The following is a 23871-nucleotide window of genomic DNA, read 5'->3' on the forward strand; positions in this document are numbered from 1 at the left end:
TAAGGCTTATTTTCACAGCTGTAACAGCAAAAGTGGATAAATGTTGAAAGGCTGCCATTTCTGCAAGAAGAAATGCGGCTGGTCTTCAGCTTTTTACAAGAGTCTGGAGGCCAGTCAAGGTCTAGAACATTCCTCCGGAAAACTCAAGGGTTCATGCATTTTATAGTGATACCATCATTGTTTACTGACTCGCTTCTGTGAAACACAAAAGATGCTATATGTGAAGCAAGCTAAACATAAACATGTATTTAGATTTAGTAGTGCTGCTGAGTAAAGATTAATTGCAATTAATCGAACCCTAAATAAACTTTTGTTTTGACATAATATATGTGTGCATTTATACATAGATAATAAATATACACATCACACACATATACACTCACAGGCCACTTTATTAGGTACACATGTCCAACTGCTCGTTAACGCAAATTTCTAATCAACCAATCACATGGCAGAAATTCAGTGCATTTAGGCATGTAGACATGGTCAAGACGATCTGCTGCACTTCAAACCGAGCATCAGAATGGGGAAGAAAGGTGATTAAAGTGACTGAGCGTGGCATGGTTGTTGATGCCAGATGGGCTGGTATGAGTATTTCAGAAACTGCTGATCTACTGGGATTTTCACACACAACCATCTCTAGGGTCTACTGAGGATGGTCCGAAAAAGAGAAAATATCCAGTGAGCGGCAGTACTGTGGGCGCAAATGTCTTTTTGATGTGAGAGGAGAATGGCCAGACTGGTTTCAGCTGATGGAAAGGCAACAGTAACTCATTGCAACCAAGATATGCAGGAGAGTATCTCTGAATGCACAACGTGTCCAACCTTGATGCGGATGGGCTACAGCAGCAGAAGACCACACCAAGTGCCACTCCTGTCAGCTAAGAACAGGAAACTGAGACTACAATTCACAAAGGCTCACCAAAACTGGACAATTGAAGATTGAAAAAAACGTTGCCTGGTCTGACGAGTCTCGATTTCTGCTGCGACATTAAAATGTTAGGGTCAGAATTTGGCGTCAAATGAGTAGAATTAATTTCAGTAATTTTTGAGTTAACTACACTCATTTCATTTGACAAAGTTGACTGTTGAGTTTTACAGTGTACAAGTTTTCTTATTGTGACACATTAAAGTATGTCGCTAAGAAATAATTACATTAGATTTTTTTGTGGCAAGAAAAAAAAAATCTAAAATTTAATTTATAATTATCTTAAAAGGGTCTTAATGTCTTAAATTTGACTTTATGAAACATGCAAGAAACCCTAATTATGCATTTTGCGCACATTTACAAAGCAGAAATCTGAATGTTGGATTAAATCAAGCTCATAATTCTTATATATTTTTTACATTTATTATACAGATGTAAAAATCAGAATTAATTACAAGCAATAAAAATATTAGCACCGTTTTAAATAATTGTTTTCATAGAATTTTATAGATTTCAAATTGTAAATTATTGTAAATCTTGCGATGTTCCTGCATTTTCCGAATCCTTACTTCAATGTCACATCAGATTCAAACACCAAGATAAATATATATATAAATATATATATATTTATATATATATATATATATATATATATATATATATATATATATATATATATATATATAATTTCCAAAAAATGATGGATAATGAAACATTTTATTTCACAGACCTTTATAGAATAAAACAAATATTAACATTTTAGTAAAACTCATGCTTAATAAATCAAATCAATCCAGAGAAGCACCTATGAAGACATCAAGGCAGCTCAAAATATATCAAATGTTTTCCTCAAATGGAGCTTGTATGAGTACTGTAAGCACTGTAAACCCGCTCTGGATATTTCAGATCATCTTATCAATGCCTCTCAGTCTGTAACCTGGACTTGTTTACTGTCCCATGAGAGGTTATAAGTACATATGGGTTTTCATAACACACTGTAACTCATGCTCTCAGCTAGGGCAGTGGAAAATCACTCTAGTAGACCTCTATGTGACGTCAGGCATCGGTAGCTCTTCTCGGAGCTCACACCTAACATATCACCTGTCAACAGCTTATGTGAAATCCAGCCCACTCAATCTGCCCGCTTATAAAGCTCAAACACTTAAACGCCCATGCTAGTAACCATAACAATCAAAAACAACCCTGGAGAAGACACCTGTGTAAAAATGGTTGATTTGAAATATAAAAAGAGATGTTGAAAGTCAGTGACAGTTGGTGATAACTTGACTTGTTCACCAATTAGCATGCTCTGTTTATTTATCCGTGATCATTAGTTGCTTAGTGATCCTGTTGAACCGGTGTTTTCATACACGTGCGTTTATAATTCTGAATTGTTAACTTAAATTCTCATAGATCTTGTACTGTACCCTCAAGACACCCTAAAGGTTATTGCACACTGATTCCTAAAATAAAAAATTTCACAAGTTAAAAATAAATTCAACCTCACATTGTGCGAATCGTATTGACACACTATCTACGAAACTTTCATCCGTCATAATAAAACACATCAACGCAGCCGCCATATATTATAATGTCTATAGGTCCTGTCTCTATTCAGGATTTGTTTACATACGTGATGTGTGAAGTATCACAAGCAATATGTCAAAATTCCACTGATTTCCTGAAACAAACTTTGCATTTGGGGATAATCCAACGCAGCTCTATGATAATGAGCTGATCTCTCCTTGCTCTAATGAACTATTGGATGAACACAGTGGTGTAGTACGTATACTCAGTATGCTTACTTTTTTCCACAAGCTGTTTGGGTATTACCACTTCTGAGGATCAATAATTGCATATACCCTCAGTATACTCACTTATTTTTTTGATTAAACTTCCCTAATTTTAGTGTATTATTTTAAATTCTTACTTAAAAATGTGTAAATGTATATACATTTTTCTTTGTTTACCCCAAAATTATCTGTTCCTGATCTGCCCTAAAATGAAAACGCTAAAATCGCCCCTATACAACAGCATTTCACATTTGTCTTAATCGTGCCTACCGCCTCAGGGAACGACACATATATATATATATATATATATATATATATATATATATATATATATATATATATACATATACATATACATACACACTAAAACGATGAGGCAAAGACTACTCATAAATCGCGTAACAATATGCGAATTAAAAGAGTAACTACTAGTATATAATAGCGACAACATAAGACAGACTCCTAATAGTTTGTTTTAAAACAAGCATGCACGAATGTGACAATCAAAAATAATGGCTAATTAATGTTTAAAGGAACCTATTAAATGTAAAGTAATAAGCCAGTAAAGAAAGTAAAAAAGCTGTCTTTCCATGTATGCACAGGCGCTATTGAGTTAACTTAAATAAAAGTTAACTAAATTGTTGTAACTATCTTGATTGACTCTTTTATCAGTATTAAAATGATTATATAAGCTACATACTGTATACATACAGCCAATTGCCAAGGTTATTGAAGACCCCTAAAGCCAAACTATGGCCTTTTACAATGCACAATAGGGGAACTTCAAAATTCTGTGCTGTTTTTTTTATTCCATGGCAAGCGTCCACAAAAATAGAGGTCACTAGTTCCTATTGTGGTGATTAGACTTCTGAAGCAGGAGCTAATTTAGTTCTCCCATAAGGTGTTAATATAACTAAAATTGTTCCCATGGAGGAATACATCAATAAGTAAGATTTCTGTCTTTCGAATGAGAGGTTAAATTGAGGTCCTGACTCTATGTTGTCATTAAACATCCCATGCCACTTGTAAACGGTAGGGAAATAACCCCGGTCATCCTGGCCAAATTACCTCCATCGGCCCGATCATTGTCTCCGAATCATCCTCATCCTCTGAATTGGCTATATCCCCATTTCTGTTACCAAAATACCATATCTGGATGACTAATGCAGTGTTTCCCAACCCTGTTCCTGGAGGCACACCAACAGTACATATTTTGGATGTCTCCCTTTTCTGACCCGTTAACTTCAGGTGTTGGAGTCTCTTCTGATGTTATGATAAGTTGATTCAGGTGTGTTTGATTAGGGAGAGGTTGAAAATGTGTACTGTTGGTGTGCCTTCAGGAACAGGGTTGGGAAACACTGGACTAATGTGTGCTCATTTGGAAAGAATGTACTGACCAAAATACCTATAAAAAAGGGTTTTCAAGGCATGGCAATGTGTGTTCATCTTCTGCAGACATATGCATTGGTCAGAGTTGTCTCATTGGCTGCAGAGGTTGGAGAGGGCAGCTTTTCCCCTGCCCATGGAATCTTCGTTATATGTGGAAACTTACTGCAGATACTACTGTCCTTGCCGTGTCGAATAACAGTGGTGCTCCTCCAGGGTGTTTTCCAGCTTCTAAAGTGACAAGTGCTTGTACTGAGACTTTGACATCAAGTCTTTTAGCATTTTACCATCTAAATTTGTGAACGGCAAGTGGAAGAACTCTGAGAAATTATAGTATAAAGAGATAGTTCATCCTAAATTCATGACAGTCCAATCATGTATGCCATATTTCAGTAGAACACACATATATTTTGAAGAATGTTGGTAATCAGACATTCAACTTCAAAGTCAACTTCTTCTGTAAACTGTTTGGTTACCAACATTCTTCTGTTTTCAAAACTAAGAGTATTTAAATTAAGAGTAGTAACAAAGTCTATTACTTTGGATTAGCAATCCCTCATATAATTCTTGCTGGCATCATAAACATGATATCTTAGCATCTAAAAATACGTTTCTTCCCGTCTTCTATAGTCTTCCTGTCAGAGGACCTAGTTATCACACTTATTTCCAAGATGAGCTAATGTTGTTGTTATACGTGTTAACTGAAAGATTCACATTCTGTCAGCATTAAAGCATGCAAATGGACTCATAATTAAGCAGTGCCAATGTCCTTCTCAAGTTAAATTTGAACTTGAAGGAGAGACAGTGGTGTGAGGGGTAGAGCGGGGAAACCTTTTTCTGACTAGGAGACCCGTAAGCCAAATTCACATGCTAAAAATAAAGCTGGATCAGCCAGGGCAGTATTAGTAGAGACTGGTACTCAGAGAGTGAACACAGTCAAGCTCAGATTTGGCACAGGGACTCAGTTGCAAGAACAGCACTAGTCTCAGCAGTCACAAGTCTCCCTGTGAGCACTCAATCTATAGCTCTGTAAGATTTTCAGAGAGGACTTTTGCTTAACTTTTAGTACAGTCTCTGCTAATGCCAGTGACACATTTGGGTATTTCAGAATCCTTTCTTTGTGTCTGGAAGATCGTTCATAGGTTGATATTGATGCGGAGAGACTCCAACAATCTGGATCGTTCTGTCCTTTGGCACATTAAGTATACGCTACATCCTAAATCTCGAAATGTAACCTGGAAATGGCGCCTTAACTCCACTTTCGAACGAAGAGTTTTATTATTTTTCTGCCATACGTGCTCTTGAAGCGAGGACTATACTGCATATTTCAAGGCAGATATTGCAGGGTTATCTTTGCAATATTGCTAGCTGTGTTGAGGGTTGTTCAGTATTCAATTTGGTCAAGCCACGAGGAGGTCAAAATGCGTGAGCTTCTTCCTATCCCAGTCAAGGAGAGGAAAGAGAGGGAGCGAATAAACAGCCTTCCCGCGCCGATTCCTGCCCCAACATTCCCTATAACATACTCCATCCAAACCTCTAAGAAGTTTCCCTTTTTCCACTTCAAAAAATGCAGATACGAGGCGGAGAATGCCTTCTTCTCCAACCTGAAGCTGGTGGACTTCAACATTATCGACACCTTGGGAGTTGGAGGATTTGGGAGAGTTGAGCTGGTAGGATGGCCCATTCTGTATGCATGTTTTCATATTCAAATTCAATTTCATCAGCTACTTCTAGCACTATAAGGTGATTGCATATGGTGTAGACGGCTTGTGGTATTCTATTAAGAAGATGAATCAATCCAATTATATTTCAATTATAATATTCAATGATGCTTAATACCCTAAATATGGATATGCTTAAAACAGAGCAGGGCATTCTGGATGATGAGCTCTGATGGTTTTTGCAGTGCTACAGCAAAGATCAGGTCTGGGAATGCTGTAACTCTATTCAGGGTAACTTTCCACAACAGAGCTAATAGGGCAGACATCTGACTTACTGCCATACAAAGTTCAAGAAGACTATCTAGATAGACAGACAGGCAGATGGATGGATGAATATACAGACAGACAGACAAATAGATATACAGACATGTAGTTAGCCACAAAAACAACAACAAGAGGTATAGTACAGTAGGTAACATTGGTAGACAGATAATACCTGGCTATCTTGATTGGATGGGCAGATGATTTTAGATAGATTTGTATGTGCACTAAAAATGCTGGGTTATTGTAACCCAACTATGGACAAACACAACCACTGGGTTGTTCCAAAAAGTTAAATTCAGAATGGTGTTAGAGAATGGGTGCTCAGACTTGGTCCTAGAGGGCCGGTGTCCTGCAAAGTTTAGTTCCAACCCCAGTTAGACACACCTGAACAATCTAATCAAGCTCTTACTAAGTATACTAAACTTCCGGACAGGTGTGTTGAAGGAGCTAATCTATGCAGGACACCGGCCCTTCAGGGCTGAGTATGGGCACCCCTGTTTTAAGGTGTAGGTAGGTAGAAAGATTGTTTGTAAGTGACCAAGTATCTGTTAGGCAGATAGTAAATGATGAAGTAAGTAGGCAAACAGCTAAGTCTTAGGCAGATGAGATAGACAGTAAGTAGTTGTGTGGATTATACAAATACTCTGAGAAATTCTAGGTTGTTGTAGCCTACCGCTGGGCCAATTATAGACAAACCCTAACAATTTGGTCAGTTTTTTCAATTATATTTAAATTACACTTTAACTCAACAGTTGGGTTTGTCCATATTTGACCCATCAATTTTGAGAGTGTAGATGAGTAGGTAGGTGTGCTGTAAGTAGACAGTTTTGAAGCTAGGTAGTTAGTCTAGATAGACAGACAGGATGGCCGTGTCAATATTACCATTTATGTAGGGGGAAAAAATGATGCAAACTAAGTAAGGGAGGAGGGAGGTGGAGGGAAAAAGTCCGCATTGCGGATCACATTCTGTTGTAAAGGAAAGCCCAGTGGTCAGGGAAGAGGATTCCCCTTTCCACCTGCCTATTTCTGGCACTGCGGCAACATAGTAAAAACATGTGGCCTTTCGTTGGAGGCTGTGATATATGCCGGTAGTGCTATCCGTTTGCTAGATAGCTCCAGGATCAAGTGAACATGCAAGTGCCTTAGCAGAGACGCAATGTGAAGAATTCCTTCTCAGTCAATCTACTTCAAGGACCCCTAACACATTAATAGACCATGACTCAAGTACTACTTAAAGAGCACTGACACTTGTTTTTCCATAGGAAAATAGCTTGTTAACATTTTCTCTGTGCTCATTTTTCATGTCTGCAGGTGCAGCTCAAGAGTGAAGAGACCAAAACATTTGCGATGAAGATTTTAAAGAAGCGTCACATTGTGGACACGCGACAACAGGAGCACATCCGCTCTGAGAAGCAGATCATGCAAGAGGCGCATTCAGACTTCATTGTAAGGTTCGTGCTGAAACCTGTCTTATGGACCATTTCCACTGAGTGGTACAGTACGGTACTGGTCACCTTTATCAGGCTTGCATTTCCACTGCTAAAAGGGTACCAATGGTACTCTTTTGGTGAGCGTGGTGTACGACAAAGTATCAGTCAACACCATTCTTGCTCAAGGAAATGTCAAAGTAAAGCTGAGCGGGTCGTTCATATATCATATGAGAAGCTCTTCTCACAAAACAGATGCTTTATACACATAAATACTTCTGTATAAATGTTCATCACTAACCATGACTAAACATGATTTGATTGTAACTGCAGATCAATAATGCAATAGCCTACTGTAATGTCTGCAATTATATCAAATAAATAAATAAATAAAACATATATAAACACATACAGACCCTTACAGTGTCTGATATGTTACCACTCACAGACACACAGCATGCATTTAGGCCTTATTTGGGTTCAAAAACAACACACAATATATAGCCCACAGTCAGAGCAAACCTCTCATCTGTATTTATCTTCGCCAGCACATGTAGCCTCTGTTAGAGAGTGACTCCATCATTCTGAGTTCATAATAGTCCAAAAGGTGAAGATAATAGCTAAACATGACAGTTTGTTCATGTTTTAGGTTGCTGAAAGAATCTTTTGCTCTTTTGTTTTTTCCGGCTCGTCCTTTGTTTTTTCATGCGTCACTCTCGCATTTGTCCATTTCTGAAAGGATCGAACGTCAGAAGCACTTCAATAATCACGCGCACATTATTATCATCAGCTCAAGAAGTTTGTTATTTAAAAATGTAGACGCACAGCGAGCGTAAGTGAGAATGCGAAACTACTCGCGCTTTAGACAGCCTTGTAAAAAACTAAGCGGCACCAGGTGGATTCTGCTCTTCTTCTTGGCTTTGTGGCTGTTCATCAAGACGATGACAAGGTTTGTTTGAGCTCGTGTCGACCATGGCTCGTTATTATATGCATATATTATTGCAGTGTAATGTCTCGGCTGTCTTTTTAAAAATGTTGGTTCCTTTGTTTTCATTCTCGCTTGTTGAATGACATATTTCTGTAAACTAATAGCATTCAGTTGCGCGCCTTCCTCCGCCTTTTGATACCCATTTGTTGTGCTAGGTACGCTTTGCAAAGGGTACCCAAAAAGTGGTACGGTTCGCTTTTAGGTACCTTTTGACAGTGGAAACGGCCATGAAAGCGTAGCAAACCGAACTGTACCATGTGGAAAAGGGCCATTAGAAGGTCAAATCCTAAATAAAAAAAAAGAATAATGGACAAAATGTGGTTGTTCTTTCAGGCTGTACAGGACTTTTAAAGACAGCAAATACCTGTATATGTTGATGGAGGCCTGTTTAGGAGGAGAGCTTTGGACCATTCTTAGAGACAGGTAAAACAAACATTGATCTTGTGGTGGTGATGATGGAGCTTAACCCAGCAAATCATCAGTGCTTTACTTTGTATATTTATAGAGGATCATTTGAAGACTCCACTACAAGGTTTTACACAGCCTGTGTGGTTGAAGCCTTCGCTTACCTACATTCCAAGGGAATAATCTACCGGGATTTAAAGCCAGAAAATCTCATTCTGGATCACAGAGGATATGCCAAGCTTGTGAGTATAAATACTAAGTGCCTCCAAATATGAGAACACATACTGAAGCTTTGTCAGAGGGAGGGGCTTCTCATCTGATAGGTCAGCATTTTGTATACACCCCAGAGTGCATGATGAGTCATCAATATTTTTGATTCATTAACCGTAGAACAATGAACGCTTTAAACACATCAGTTTTCTAGTCTGGAGTACGCAGACATGGACTAAAGATGCTGTTTTGATTTTAACACTGTTTGTTGGTCCCTCATAGGTGGACTTTGGCTTTGCTAAAAAGATTGGATTTGGGAAGAAAACGTGGACTTTCTGCGGAACACCAGAGTATGTAGCCCCAGAAATTATACTCAATAAAGGCCACGACATCTCTGCAGATTACTGGTCATTGGGAATTCTTATGTATGAACTGTTGACTGGAAGGTAAACATGCTTAAAAACTAATCTTTAAGTAAAAAAGTTTTCTGTTTACTCTATTTAATCTTGTAAAATATATGTGCATTTCTCGTGCAGCCCCCCATTCTCAGGACCTGATCCAATGAAGACGTATAATATCATTTTAAGAGGAATCGACATGATAGAATTTCCAAAGAAGATCACCAAAAATGCTGGAAATCTCATTAAAAAACTATGCAGGTGAGGGGATTTTCTGATGTTCAGTCTGTGCTAATTAGAGCACTGATTTTTTACACATGAATGCCTTTTTTATTACATTAACCTAAAATGTTCTGCTGTTAAAGGTGTTAAGCTTAAACCTTAGGCTTAAAAAAATCCACAGAGTAAAATTCTTGTCCAATATATAATTTCCTCTAGGGACAATCCATCTGAGCGGTTAGGAAACTTGAAAAATGGAGTGAAAGACATCCAAAAGCACAAGTGAGTACTATAATAGTAATTTTACAGAGTACCACAGTTTTCTTTGTTATAAAACGACAGATCGTAATGCTCTCTTTTCCTTCTATCTATCACAGATGGTTTGAAGGCTTTAACTGGGAAGGACTGCGGAAAGGAACTCTCATTCCTCCAATTATTCCTGATGTGAGTAGTTCTACATCTAACCAGGCTTGTACAATTTCAAAAGTGTTAAACTACACTAAAACGATTTTGCTGCTTGTTTAAAACTACTTATTTAAAACAAGCTGAATACACACAATTTCAGAGCTTTTTTTGGGACAACTTAATTGTTTTGTGTTCAATCCACTTAAACTTGTAAAAATGATTCAATTAACGTAATCGTTTTTCCAAATTTAATTGGATTAAACAGAAAAAGTTGTGCCCAAAAAAGCTTCGAAATTGGGTGGAATCCAGCATTTTTATAGTGTAATTTGCAACAAAACTTCTTTTTTTATATATTTCCTGGAGAATTAAAACAGATTAACATTTAGTCATGAGATTACAATTTACAGATAATTAAATCTAGGTAAAAATGGCTTTTTTGGGGAAAATGGTGATTATGATTTAAACTAAAATTATAAAAAAAATTATGGAGGGTTATAAAATAAATTTAATAATTAATGAGTACAGACAAACTACATTATTCTTATTAGGAAGTATTTTAAAACAGATTAAATAAATAATAAAATTAACAATAAATCAAATATTTGAATTAAATACAAATTTATATAGTTTTGTATTTCAGACATTAAATTATCCAAGGATACTTTAAGATAATAATAATAATAATGAATTACAAAATGTAAACCAAATAATTTAGCTATTTTAAAATAAAGTCATTTAAGTTAAATAATAACTTATTTAGTTTTGTCTTTCAGTCAAGCACACTTTAAGTCAAATCAAATAATGTAGGGGTTTTAAAATAAAGATATTTAAATTAAATACTAATTTGTTTTGTAGTAAAACAATAAATTATCCAGGCTCAATGCATTATTTTGTCTACACCATTGTACTGTAAGTGTATCATTCACTTTCTCAATATTTGCCCATCTAACAAGCCATTTCCCCGGTTCACGCATCAGGTTGCAAGCCCGACTGACACCAGTAACTTTGATAGCTTTCCTGAGGACAACGAGGACCCTCCTCCCGATGACAACTCTGGCTGGGACACCGATTTCTAAAACTGAAACCCAAAACATGTCCTGCCCTGGAGCGTCCCGTGCGGTTCATCATCCCAAAGATGAACAAAGAGGACAATGGAGACGTCAAGCCCAACTCTGTGACACCAAGTTGCCTTCGCCCATGCTTCTGTCCCACGGAGAAACTGGGGGCGTCCCAGCTCCCGCGACTCTCAAAACTGTCCCAATAACACAGACAGGAGTTCGTATTTATGACACAGCCTTGCATATGGAATCATGCCTTGCGCTGGATCTGATATAAAAAAATGAGCCCTTCATATTTTTACTCAGCAGTTTTATGTTTGACAGATTGCACAAGCAGTGTTTTATATAAAAAAAAAAACAACAGAATTATAAAAGTAGAGACACGACTGTGATGGATTTTAATTTCTGAACTGCAAAGCTGTGTGCAAATGCATTTGCAACAAAGACTCTAATGTGACATACTTGCAAAGGCCTTATTATGGATATAAATTGATTGGTTTTAAATGAATTTTTAAAGTAACGTTGTCATTTTTTTCATGCATACTCCTCTTGAAGGAATAGTTCACCCAAAATGTAACATTTTATCGATCAAACCTTTATGACTTCTTTGGAAGAATGATGGTATTTGGTTCCCATAGACTTCCATTGTAAATATAGGGTTCCCACTCTTTTATGAACAGCAGATTCAAGGACTTTTAATTGGCACCAATAATTAGGGCTACATGATTAATCGAAAAAAGATTGCGATCTCGATTCGACCCCCCATATGATCTTAATTCAGCTTTTCTATGATTCAGCCAAGTATACGTTCAAGAGAGAACCGTAAAGGCGGGCGCACAAGTCTTCACATTGTATTATTTACGATGCTCAGCAACATGGACACCTCCAAATGGTGTTAAAAGTGTCACATACTGTATTTATAGGGTATAATTCACCCCAAAATGTAATTTCTGTGTAAATGTAATGACGCAAAATCACACACAAGCTGACGCACTGTTTGTTTACTATCAAGAGGATAAGCGCGTGCCCGTGAATGACGTCTACTTCAGTGAACAGAACCTGCAAAGGCCATGAATAACAGCTAATAAAGTTGTAAATAATGCTCAGCTTGTTGCACCGAGCGATTGTTTGGGGGCCGCATGGGAAGTATGATTTGAATGTGTGTTTTTTTTTTTTCTCTAAGTTGAGGCAGCCATGACATGAGCGCACTCAGCATTGAAAGTGAAACCAAAAACGAGCATATCATTTAAATGATCATATCGCATTTTAGAGTTATGATTACGACAAGCATTTGACGTTTTTCTTACATAGAAAGAACACAAACACAAAGTTTTGTGCATGAAAATAAATGTATACTGGGTCACTATAACTACCGTAGCCTATATACTGTTAAATATAATGCAGGAGGGAATCTGACAATGACAAATGTCTCATTTTACCAGTGAAAAAATTGGTCTAATGTTGTAAATGGCAAGCATATGTGTTAAACATAATAATTCAACTCTAGAATTATGAATAGTTGTATTCTGATGCATCAATTTACTCAACAATTTTAATTAACAACCAGGACAGCTTTAAAGTCTGTTGAAGTCCACCATTCCAAGTCTGTACAAAATTTTGCATTTTAACAGTAGACCTACACATAGGCCTAATATTATTAGTGTTGTTTTATCATATGTTTTAGAAATAACAATAATAATAATAGCCTACTCATACTAACCTTTAATTTTACTACAGAATCGTGATCGTGATTTTGAGATTAAGATTTAAGATTTTAAGGTTTTCATTTCAGCCAGAATCATGCAGCCCTACCATTCATTTCAAATCAAGCATCTTTTTTAAATTCCCCCAGCACATGTAGCACCATGAAAGTCCTTAGTCTACTTAACATTTCACTTGTTTTAAAGAGTCAAGTTAAAAGAACTTTAGTAAAATTTGGTACATTCAAGACTGGTAATATTCAAATGTGGTTTTGAAATATTGATCAAATGGACATTATTTATCAAAGTTCTTGTATAAGATTTTTAAATGAAGAATTTACCATTTTAGTTGTTTTTAACAGCAGCACAGGCTGCACAATATATCGCTTCAGCATCGATATCACAATGTGCGCTTCCGCAATAGTCACATCACAGGATCTGCAATGTTGAATCAGTATTATTATTGACCAGATTTTGGAAAACACTCATGATTTGTGGAGTTTTTGCATCATTTAACCATGAAGTTACCAAAACATTCGTGTGTTTTCATCTTTTAATTCAGTTTAAAAGGCAAAAGAAATTATATTACCTTAAAATTACATTTTAACTTTAGGAAACTTTATTGCATTCATGTACAGTTGAAGTCAAAATTATTAAACCCTCTGAATTATTAGGTCCCCTAAATTATTAGCCCCCCTCATTATCTTTGCCATCATGACACTAAATATTTTTTTACTAGATATTTTCTTCTATACAGTTTCAAGTGACATTTGAAGGCTTAACTAGGTTAATTAAGCAAATTAGGCAAGTTATTGTATAACGATGGTTTGTTCTGTAGACTATCGAAACAATATATAGCTTAAAGGGGCTAATAATTTTGACCTTAAAATGGCTTATAAAAAATTAAAAACTGCTTTTATTGTAGCCGAAATAAAACAAATAAGACTTTCTCCAGAAGAAAAAATATTATCAGACATACTGTGAAAATTTCCTTGCTTTCTTAAACATAATTTGGGAAAATCAAAATCAAAGGGGCGCTAATACTTCTGACTTCAACTGTATAAACTATATGGTGTTATTTTACATTTGATCATTAAATTTGTGCATCTAAATAATGCTAGACCTTCAGAAAATCATATAGCACTGTATATTTTGTTAGCACGGTGTTGTTGCTGTAATATATTTCAATTAGTTTATTATGTAGATGCACTCTCTTTCGAAATCATCCCAAATTGTTGAAAATTATTCATTCTTTACAAACAGACATAATCATTTCATCTGGTGAAATTATATATTCAATATCACAATAATTATTGTAGAAAAATAAAATATCACAATGTCAGTTTTTTTATATCGTGCAGCAAAGTAAAATTGCTAAAATAACACCATAAACGAATTTTATTTCAAACTGAATTCAATGACCGGTGTTTGTTTTTATGTACTTTAAAAGCCTTGAATCCATATGTCTAACATTTAAGTACTTTCAAGAAGTGTGGGAACCCGGTAAACACAATGAAAACCGAGTCTGTCTGAATACTATACATTACAGAGAAAAAATAAATAAATAAATCAGTATATAATATCATCACAATACAAGTACACTCTTCCAAAGAACACAATATTTTATTCTTAAGAATATTTCATGTAATTATAGTCCTTTTAACAATTTAATAATTAGGCATTGGAATCAGAATGTGAAAACGCATATCCTAAGTAAATAATAATCAATGTTAACACAAAAGTGCAAGGTCAAAAGTAACAGAGGCTACCAGATCTATTTTCAGTTGTCAAACACCCACATGAAAATATACTAAAGTAATTTACAGCAAATACTATAGTGTTTTTTTAACCATACTGACACCTCCGTTAGAGATAGAGATGTTGCACAATCAGCTAAAATTGGGTTTTATTTAAGGCCGATATATATTGCATCACCAAAAATGTTTGAAGTCACTTGCATGTGTTGTCGATATATTGATTATTGTGACAGGCCTAGTGAGTAAATATCATTATTGGGTGGACTATCTCTTTAAAAGTTTAAATTTGCAAGTATGAGAATCTTAAAAGGCTCTGAATGTTTGTTTTTTACATCACCAAGGGAAAAAATCTAACTCAATACAGTTTGTGCACCACTAGAGGGCAGACTTTTTACTCAAATTCACACTGACTGTATGTACTTTCTTAGTGGAAGACCAGTGACGCCTCAGATTGTGTTTATCAGCTCTATTATTAATACCAGACAGAACATTTTCTCCTATTATTTTCACTATATTCATGACGAGAAGACTGCCTGTGGGCTAATATTAGCTTGAACACAAAGTGCTGTACTGGAAAAACCAATTAAGTAATCTTATTTATTGTAGGACCAGAGGTAAATATTTCTGTAAATATATACATATACAGTGGTAATATTTTTGTGATATTTGTAGAGATTTATTGTCACAGTCCTATTGCTTAGGGGTTAGTTTTTTGTTTGGAATACATTTGGTTTGTATGCTCTTTTTGGTAGTTCTCTTTACTTTTCAAGATGGATATTCTGCTCACTGTTCATATATAGATATATCTTTTGGCATTATTGTAAGTGCCTTAACACAATGGCATCCAGAGTTCACCCTGCTTGTTTTGATGCTGCACGCCTCAAAATGCTCTTCTCAATCGGTTGTGGCTTTTTTAAAAAAAGGTACAGAGATTTATATGCCATTTTCTTACAATAAAACATCTTTCAAAGTAGTGCCTGCGTAAGTTTTTTTTTAGTAATTTGCACCTGCATCTTAGTTATTACAGCTCTCAGAAGTTGTCCTGCAAACAAAGCTTGCAATGTCGTCCTACAAACAAGATTTAGCTGGAGGTGTTAGCGCTCTGAAGGGTCTGACTCATATCAGCTGGTGATAATGCTCTGTAAACATCTGCCCTCCCCTCTGACCAACAGATAAACACATGAGCATGGCAGCTCTTCATTGCCAGCAGACATCAAAAGACATAAACCCAGGGGGTAAAGAAGACATCTTTGACCTCCGGTTCACAGCAAAACATCAGTCAATAGATGTTTCCATTCAAAGATGCGAATTAGACATGTAATATCACATTAATCATTTTAGAGTAAATCATCCAATGAGTCAAAGAAAACAAAATCGTCATTTCCTGATAAACTTGCGGCAAATATCAAAACCAACAATGGATTTTCCTGTAGTAGGAGTAGCCACTGTGTGCCTTTTTTCCTTGTATAATAAATTCAGCCTGATCAACGAGGAAATGTAACTATTTAACGTTTTGTCAGTTTAGTGACTAATGCGTACAAGTTCAGTCGTACGAAAATGTGAGGTTGGGTAACCCCACCCCTAAACCCAACCGTCATTGGGGGATGAGCGAAACGTATTAAATTGGTCAAATGAGATTGTACGAATTCATACAAATTAGTCACTAAATCGTTACAAATTGCTGTGAGATAGCACTGAATAAATTACATAAAGAAAAAAACGCGATGAATTGCGGTGGCTTTCAGTTCTGTTGATAATAATACTGAACCACTTTGATGACAGACTTTGGCTGAGGGATTCTGTAATGACCAAAATAGCATTTCAGATTATTTACAATGTGGTTAGTCCACTGGTTTGTCCATTAACGATGTCCGATTGTGATCATTTTTGTATACCGATTAGGGTTGGGCGATGTCGACCAATTTGGCATTGTACGATGCCTAATGTGAAGCATCGCGATGGACGATGGCATCATCGTCATAGGCGGCGGTGAATTATTTCTTTGTAGCCTACCGTTTCAACAACCTGCCCCGCATGGTCTTAGTTTTACCCATAACCAAATTATGAATAAATAAAAATAAGTTACACACAAATTACTACCTGTCAATCACTTTCCACGGGACTCTGACATGAATAGTCAGAGTGATCTGTGTCGTTATAATGGCGTTGACAAAATTGGTTGGTAAAAAAAATTGCACAACCGACAGCAAACAACCTACAGTATCTGAGGTTTTCACTAAAATTACAAAGTACAAGCGTGAAAGCGAAAGATTGAAGCAGTGTACTGACCCGCTGACTGCCTGGACCTACTGTCTCGAACGCATGACAGTGAGTGTGGTCAGGTGACATGTGTTTTCAGCGGTAGTGTGGACGGAGGGCTTTTCAGAAATTCTAGATGAAACGCCAGAGTGGATGTGGATCATTTTCGTTCTAAAATGTCATTTTAAAACTAAGACGTATTAGCGTAACAGGGTCTTAGTGTGCATTTTTCATGAACAGATTTGCGACGGGGGCAGGGCAGAGGATCACGATGCAAACTCAGCATTGTGGTGTCTATCGGCCATGGACGATGGCATCATTCTATCGGCCCAACCCTATCACCGATCTGTTAAAACAAAATCACATGACATTTTTTGATGTACATGCTGGAATCTATTCAGTAAATGTGTTTATATCATAATTTATGCACATTTTTTCCTTATCGGCTAAAAAGTCGAGCACATATGATTTTTTAAAGCACATTATTCTTAAATGTATTTGCACCTTGGAATTACTATTAAGCGATACTCAAAAATGCACTAAATAGGTGAATCAAAATGTAGGTAATGGCATACTTACTACTAATCAACAATTTAAGCAATGGGTCAATTTAAGTATTCTGGTCATGACCCATTAACAGCATAACTACACTGTAAAAATATTCATAAACTAGCAGTTTTCCATATTTTGTGATTCATGTATTAATTTTTTTATTTTCCCTATGCTTTTGAATTACATTATGGGACCTTGATCTTTCTTCCAACAACTTCTAACCTTGAAAAGTGACTTTTATGAACATTTTTAATAGTTTAAAGTGATATATTGTCTGTGTTGGTGTTTTATATTATGGTACAAAAACCTTGGAATAATTCGCCAGTACATTTTCAGTTATTTTACAGATGTATTTGTCTATATATTATTTCTAATACATTACATTATTTCAAACTACTAAAACGTCAATAAAAGTCACTTTGTTAACCTGTAGAGTTGAATTTTCAACATCAAAAGTCGACAGAGCGGAGATAAAGGTCCCATAATGCAATTCACAACCGTAAACTAACACTTAAATACAGAAACTGTTAATCAACAGATATTTTTTACAGTGTACAGTAACATCAGCGTACTCAACTGTAAAATTAAATATGCTTATGGCTAAAAACTGTGTCACCAAAAACCATTATCAAGTAGCATAATGGACTGGAGGAGAAAAAACATCCCTAATTCAAGTTACAAATGCCGTGTCCACTCTTTAAGCGTTTAAAATAAAGTGTATAGACCTACAAGTTTCATCGTCTTATGCTTCAAAAGTCCCGATATGTATTAATTTAAAGAAAAGTGTCACTAAATATAACTGAGAGAGATCTTTCCTCAGCATTAAGAGAGATCTAGTTTGTGTTTGATTTGTTTCTAAACACATTACTGCCATTTTGGGGCCAGTTAGTTACACTAAAGGTATTCGTCCCACTTCAAACGTGAAGTCCAACAAAGAAACAAGTTTGTTTTGGAGAGTCATCAGAGGACATGCATCACCCCCTGCCTAGATACTTTCACACCGAAGGAGGACACGAAGCAAACTACCAAAATAAACAACAGAGCTTGGATTACCTTTGCATTGCATCTGCAGAACACAGCACACAAAGAAACGTATATGTGAATAATAACTACTTGCAACTGTGTTTTTTTTTAAGCTACAGAGTGAGGTGTGTTTGTTCTCTACGTAAACTGCAAGTCTGATTAAACTATCCCTTGTGAATCATTTAAGTTAATTTGTTAGTGTTATCTGGTAGGCAAAACTAATTAACACAGTCCTCTGTTTACAAGTTACCATATTATGATTTAGTATAGTAGACCTGCACGATATTGGAAAAATAAGACATTGCAGTATTTTGTTTTTCTGCAATATATATTGTGATATGAATATTATTAATTATTAATAATTTTTTATCCTTCATTTGGACCATAGGTTTCAAACTCTAGGGCTGCAGCTCTGCACAGTTTTGCTCCAACCCTAAACAAACACAGCTGATCCAAATAATCGAGGTGTTCAAAAAAAAGTCTTGAACACTTTGATTAGTTGGATCAGCTGAGTTTGATTAGGGTTGGAGCAAAGCTGTGCCGAGCTGCGGCCCTCCAGGAATTGAGTTTGAGACCTATGACTTAGACTGATTTGGGATTATTCTGGGTGTGAATCATGCACAAAATATAATAAGCAATTATCAAAAGTATAAATCAATACAAGAGCAAATATAACATAAAGATTGCTTTATGGTTTTCTGGGGAGTAGAGAAATTGAATAATCATATGTAAAAATCGCACTCTATTGTCTTCATTGAATAAATAGTTTGTTAAGGTTACAATTGGTACAATTTTGGGATGCTCCGATTGATCAGCCGGAGATAATCACAGTTTATGACTCGATCGGTACTCACCAATTTGGCCATTTGCATGAACCAATCGCAAGTGTTTGTTTACAGGTTTACAAGCAGAGGAAGATGCATTTTAACTTCATATGCTTCAAATATGCACACTTTTCTTTATTAGCTACGCTTCCATCCAACTATTTTTATGTGCATTTTGGATATGCGCAAATATTAATGTAAACACCAAGATGCGTATAAATTTTGAAAATGCACATAAGAAATGTATGCAGGATAAACTTTTAATTTTGTAAGAAAAAAAAACAAATTATGATGGGATAAACTATAATGGAAATACTTTTACTGAATAAATTTTTAAAAAAAGTCATGTGATTTTGTTTTAAGAGATCATGTGATGATAAAAATGTGTGTGAATGGACAAACTAGCAGGCTGAGCGCATTGTAAAACATCCTAAATGTTGTTTTGGTCATTCTAAAACGCCTTAACCATTTCAGTATTAGTGTTATTATATTAATAATTACCTCCAGAACTGTCAAGAGCATCTGTGCTCCACTTCTGACGCCTTCAAATGCCACTATGCATTCACTGCATGTCAGCATACTGCCTTCTGAGGCGTAAGTAATTTATTAAGTAAAGAAAAGATTCACACAGCTTCTCCTACCGCAGCAAATTCCGTTTTAATGTTGATATTTGCTGCCAGTTAATCAGGAAGTGAAGGTTTTGTTCTCTTTGACTCATTGGATGGAAATGCTGCTATATTCTTTTATGCGATATTCCAGTGTTGCGCATAAAATAGCTATTGATGCACATTGAATTCTTCTTCCATCTCTTGCAATGTTTCCAAATTGCATTGTTAGTAATTTTTCTTCCCAAATTTTTTATGTTTAATCTATGTTACTTTCTGTGAAGCTGCTTCTGACCATGATGTGTCCACACTAAATGGTTATAAGAGATGCGTTGAAGGGATTTTTTGCAACATCCTTCATTTATTCTCTTAGGTAAGACCCGATCTCCACTTCAGTATCACACTAAAGGTAAAATGAGGTAAAATGTGCTTTATGCAATACTGAAGTTATATGAAACTTGAAGCATCAGATTCGGTATCAGCTTATCACCATGATAAGAAATGGGTACTCGATAACGGCTCCAAAAATCCTGATCAGAGCATCCCTAGTACAACTTCTTGTACCTGAATCCAGTCAAAGGCCTTAAAAACAGATACAGATGATAAACTTTTACGATTTTATGGTTAAATTCTACAAATCTCGAAATGTTTTCGAAATTATGGCTCTTGCTCAATTGTTATCTCAACATTGCAGATCTTGCGATGGAACTATTGCAGACGTGCACATTGCAATATCGATGCTGAAACAATATATTGTGCAGTCCTAATTCATAGATAAAAATGTGATGAAACCATATTAAGACTCATCATGCACTGTAAAAATAATGATGACAAAAAGTTATGACAACAAATGTTTTATGTTATTTTAATAAGTTAATCAAGTTTCAACTATTTTTTTTAACTGTTATATATATGGTTTAACTTAATATTCTAGTTAGGTAAATATGTTGTCGGCTAATGTATGTTGAGATGACAAGAAAATTTCATTTGATTCAACTAATTTAAGGCAGTAGAATTTTACAGTGTATGAATGAAACAGTAGAAACTTCTTAAACTTATTTTATTAAAGCATACAAAAGCAGACCTGATTACATCATTTTTTTCTGAAATGAATCATTGCGGCTGCAGTGAATGAAATGAGCCCTTCTACATCTTTAGATCACTTGCTTGGTTCGGGGGCAGGGATTCAAAATGTTAGCACTGCAATTTTACAATGTGAAAGCTTTTTTTAATGCTCTTTCACGTATTTGTAGATGAAACAATTAGTTATGTGCCAGTAAACACTGATCTTATTTTTCAGAACGCACATTTTTATATGATTCTGCCCATATCAGTCAGTTCTTTGTTGCTAATACACATTAACATTTTGAGCAAGTATAGACTAGGGCTGCACAATATATCATGTTAGCATTGATATTGCAAAGTGCGCATCTGCAATAGTCACATCGCAGAAATGTTGAGTTGGGATTATAGTTGATCAAGAGCTTTAAGATTTTTACCATAATGTAACAAAAGTTGATCATTTGCATGTGTTTTAAGGCCTGTGACTGTTTGAGCATATCAAGAGAGCTTAACAATTTCAGGCATAAGAAACTGTAACATTTGCAACTTTTTAATAAAATATTTAAATTATTAAATTATTATTTATTAAATTATTTATACAATGAAGTGTAGAAATATTTATACAATATTCTATGCAGTGCTATTTTATTATTTATTATTTACTATTGGTTATTCAATTTTTGCACCTGAATTCTTGACAAATAGAGCTATTTAAGTCATCTGGTGAAATTGTATTCATATCGCAATATACTGTATATTGCAGACAAACAAAACATTGCAATGCAGGATTTTTCCAATATCATGCAGCCCTTGTATAGTCTATAGGTTGGTATTTTTTTATCTATTTTGGGGAGTTGTTTTTAATTATGTTCTGTCCAAAATTTAATTCACATAGTTTGATATTTACAAACCTGGGAAAATCATCTTTAAAGATGTTCAAATTAAGAGCTTAGCAATGTGCATATTGAATATCTGGAGATATATCTGCATATCTAATCTAACAAAATAACTTGCGCTAACAGTCCAAAAGTAGCCCAAACTTGTTTGTTCGGGGAAAATATTAAATATAAAATTTAAAAAGAGAAAAAAATAATAATAAAAAAATTGAGACAAAAGATACAAAATTGAATGAGTTTAAATGTTTATTGACTAAAATAGTATTGTAATAAATGTTTCTGTTTAATAAAACTGTTTAGTTCAAATGCACCAAAATATATTAGGCCTACTTTTAGTCACTGAGAAAATGATATAAATATTAATTTTTAATGATATACACTACCGGTCAGAAATTTGGGGTCAGCAGGACAGTTATTTTAACGTTTTAAAATAAGCTTATCCTACTCACCAAGGCTGCATTTATTTGATAAAAAAGTAGTGTACAAATTGCAAAATTGTGAACTGTTATTGCACTATAATATAATGTTCAAAAGTAGTTTCTAATATAATTCAATAATTTATTCCAGTGATTTTAATGATGAATTTTTAGCTTTAGAGTCACATGATCCTTCAGAAACCACTCTAATATTAATTATTATTGTTATAATTATTATTATTCATATTAATAGTAATAGTAAAAGCAATAATAACTGGACTAATAATTTAATCTAAAACTACATACAATAAGTAATAAATAAATATTTAATAAATATTTAACAATTTTCAAAAAATATTATTTAATAAAAGCTGCCTTGATGAACAGAATAATTTTATTTTAATAATAATACATACATACATACACAATATGGAATTTGCAAATGTCTTCGTGGGACATGATCTTTACTTAACATTTCAAGGTTTTTAGCATAAAAGAAAAATCTATAACAAAATAAATTAACATAAATAAAATAAATTCAACATAAGAGGTCTTGTGGTCACATTTGCTCTAAGTTAACCCCTGGTTTATTTTGAGAGACAGAAAACAAACACTGCTAAAGTATAGGTCTATTAGTCATAACTTGTGATAAAGCATGGTTCATCATTTAGTTGGGTTTGAATTATTTTCTCACCTCAAGCAAACTTCGACACGTTGCGATCTCGGACTGACTGTTTTGATATCGCGACGTCAGAAATTATGACGAACACGCGCCAGCCACCCTCAAAACCCTTTAATAGCCTCAATAAAAGACTGATCAAAAGTCTCAATAGGCAACATGTCCTCTAAGTAGGCCTATTCGGACATGTTAGAACATGCATGCCACATCAAAACTACAAATGATAACAGTCACTAATTCAGCGCTTTGAGTAGACCTGTTCAAAAGAATCGATTCCCGGACCTGACAAGAACTTACATTAATTGCAATTATTGCACTAAAACATTTATATACTGTACACCTGTATCTGCGAATACTTGTAATGTGTATTCGTACGTTAAAAAACATTATTTGTTGGAAGAATTGTTTAGTTTGTTCGTTTAAAAATGATAATAATAATTATGAACGAATGCCGCCTTCTGTATAAACGCAATGTTATTTACGTAGGTTTTTTTGACTGATGTAATGAATAATACCTTCAAAAGGGTCACTCGAGAATCCTGGCCTGAATGAGCTGTCATCAGGAATTTTAAAACAGGATTACCTGGCATCCCGCTAAATGAATTTGCTGAGTACAATGTCTACAGAAAGCCGCTAAAAGCCGAGCAAATGGACTGTTTGCGAAAATGCCATCGCTGTGGAAGTCTGATTAAGACACGGGCTTCAGTCCTGTTTGATCTGAGCTCATCAAAGGCTCCTTTACACAAGCTTCATTTTACACCACTGTAGGCTTTGGATGTACAATTAAAACAAAGCCAATAGACAAAGGGATGGGGATGAACCCTGCCAATTCACGTTTAATGAAGTGTATTGAGCGTTTGTCCTGTGCTCGTCTATTAGAGGTGACCCCTGTCAAC

At 35.3% G+C, this 23871-nt stretch overlaps 1 protein-coding gene across 1 annotated transcript; it reads left to right on the plus strand.

Moving 5' to 3' along the window:
* Window positions 1-5019: 5019 nt before the first annotated feature.
* LOC130238606 (cGMP-dependent protein kinase 1-like) lies at window positions 5020-11710 on the plus strand. The gene is made up of 9 exons (XM_056469674.1): window positions 5020-5777; window positions 7404-7543; window positions 8841-8930; window positions 9013-9154; window positions 9405-9568; window positions 9659-9781; window positions 9959-10021; window positions 10117-10183; window positions 11122-11710. Exons 1-9 carry the CDS (start codon window positions 5529-5531, stop codon window positions 11218-11220), a joined length of 1137 nt encoding a protein of 378 aa, XP_056325649.1. The 5' UTR covers window positions 5020-5528; the 3' UTR covers window positions 11221-11710.
* The last annotated feature ends 12161 nt before the right edge of the window (window positions 11711-23871 follow it).

The sequence above is a fragment of the Danio aesculapii genome, chromosome 12, assembly GCF_903798145.1.
Source record: "Danio aesculapii chromosome 12, fDanAes4.1, whole genome shotgun sequence".
In the NCBI taxonomy this organism is placed as follows: Eukaryota; Metazoa; Chordata; class Actinopteri; order Cypriniformes; family Danionidae; genus Danio; species Danio aesculapii.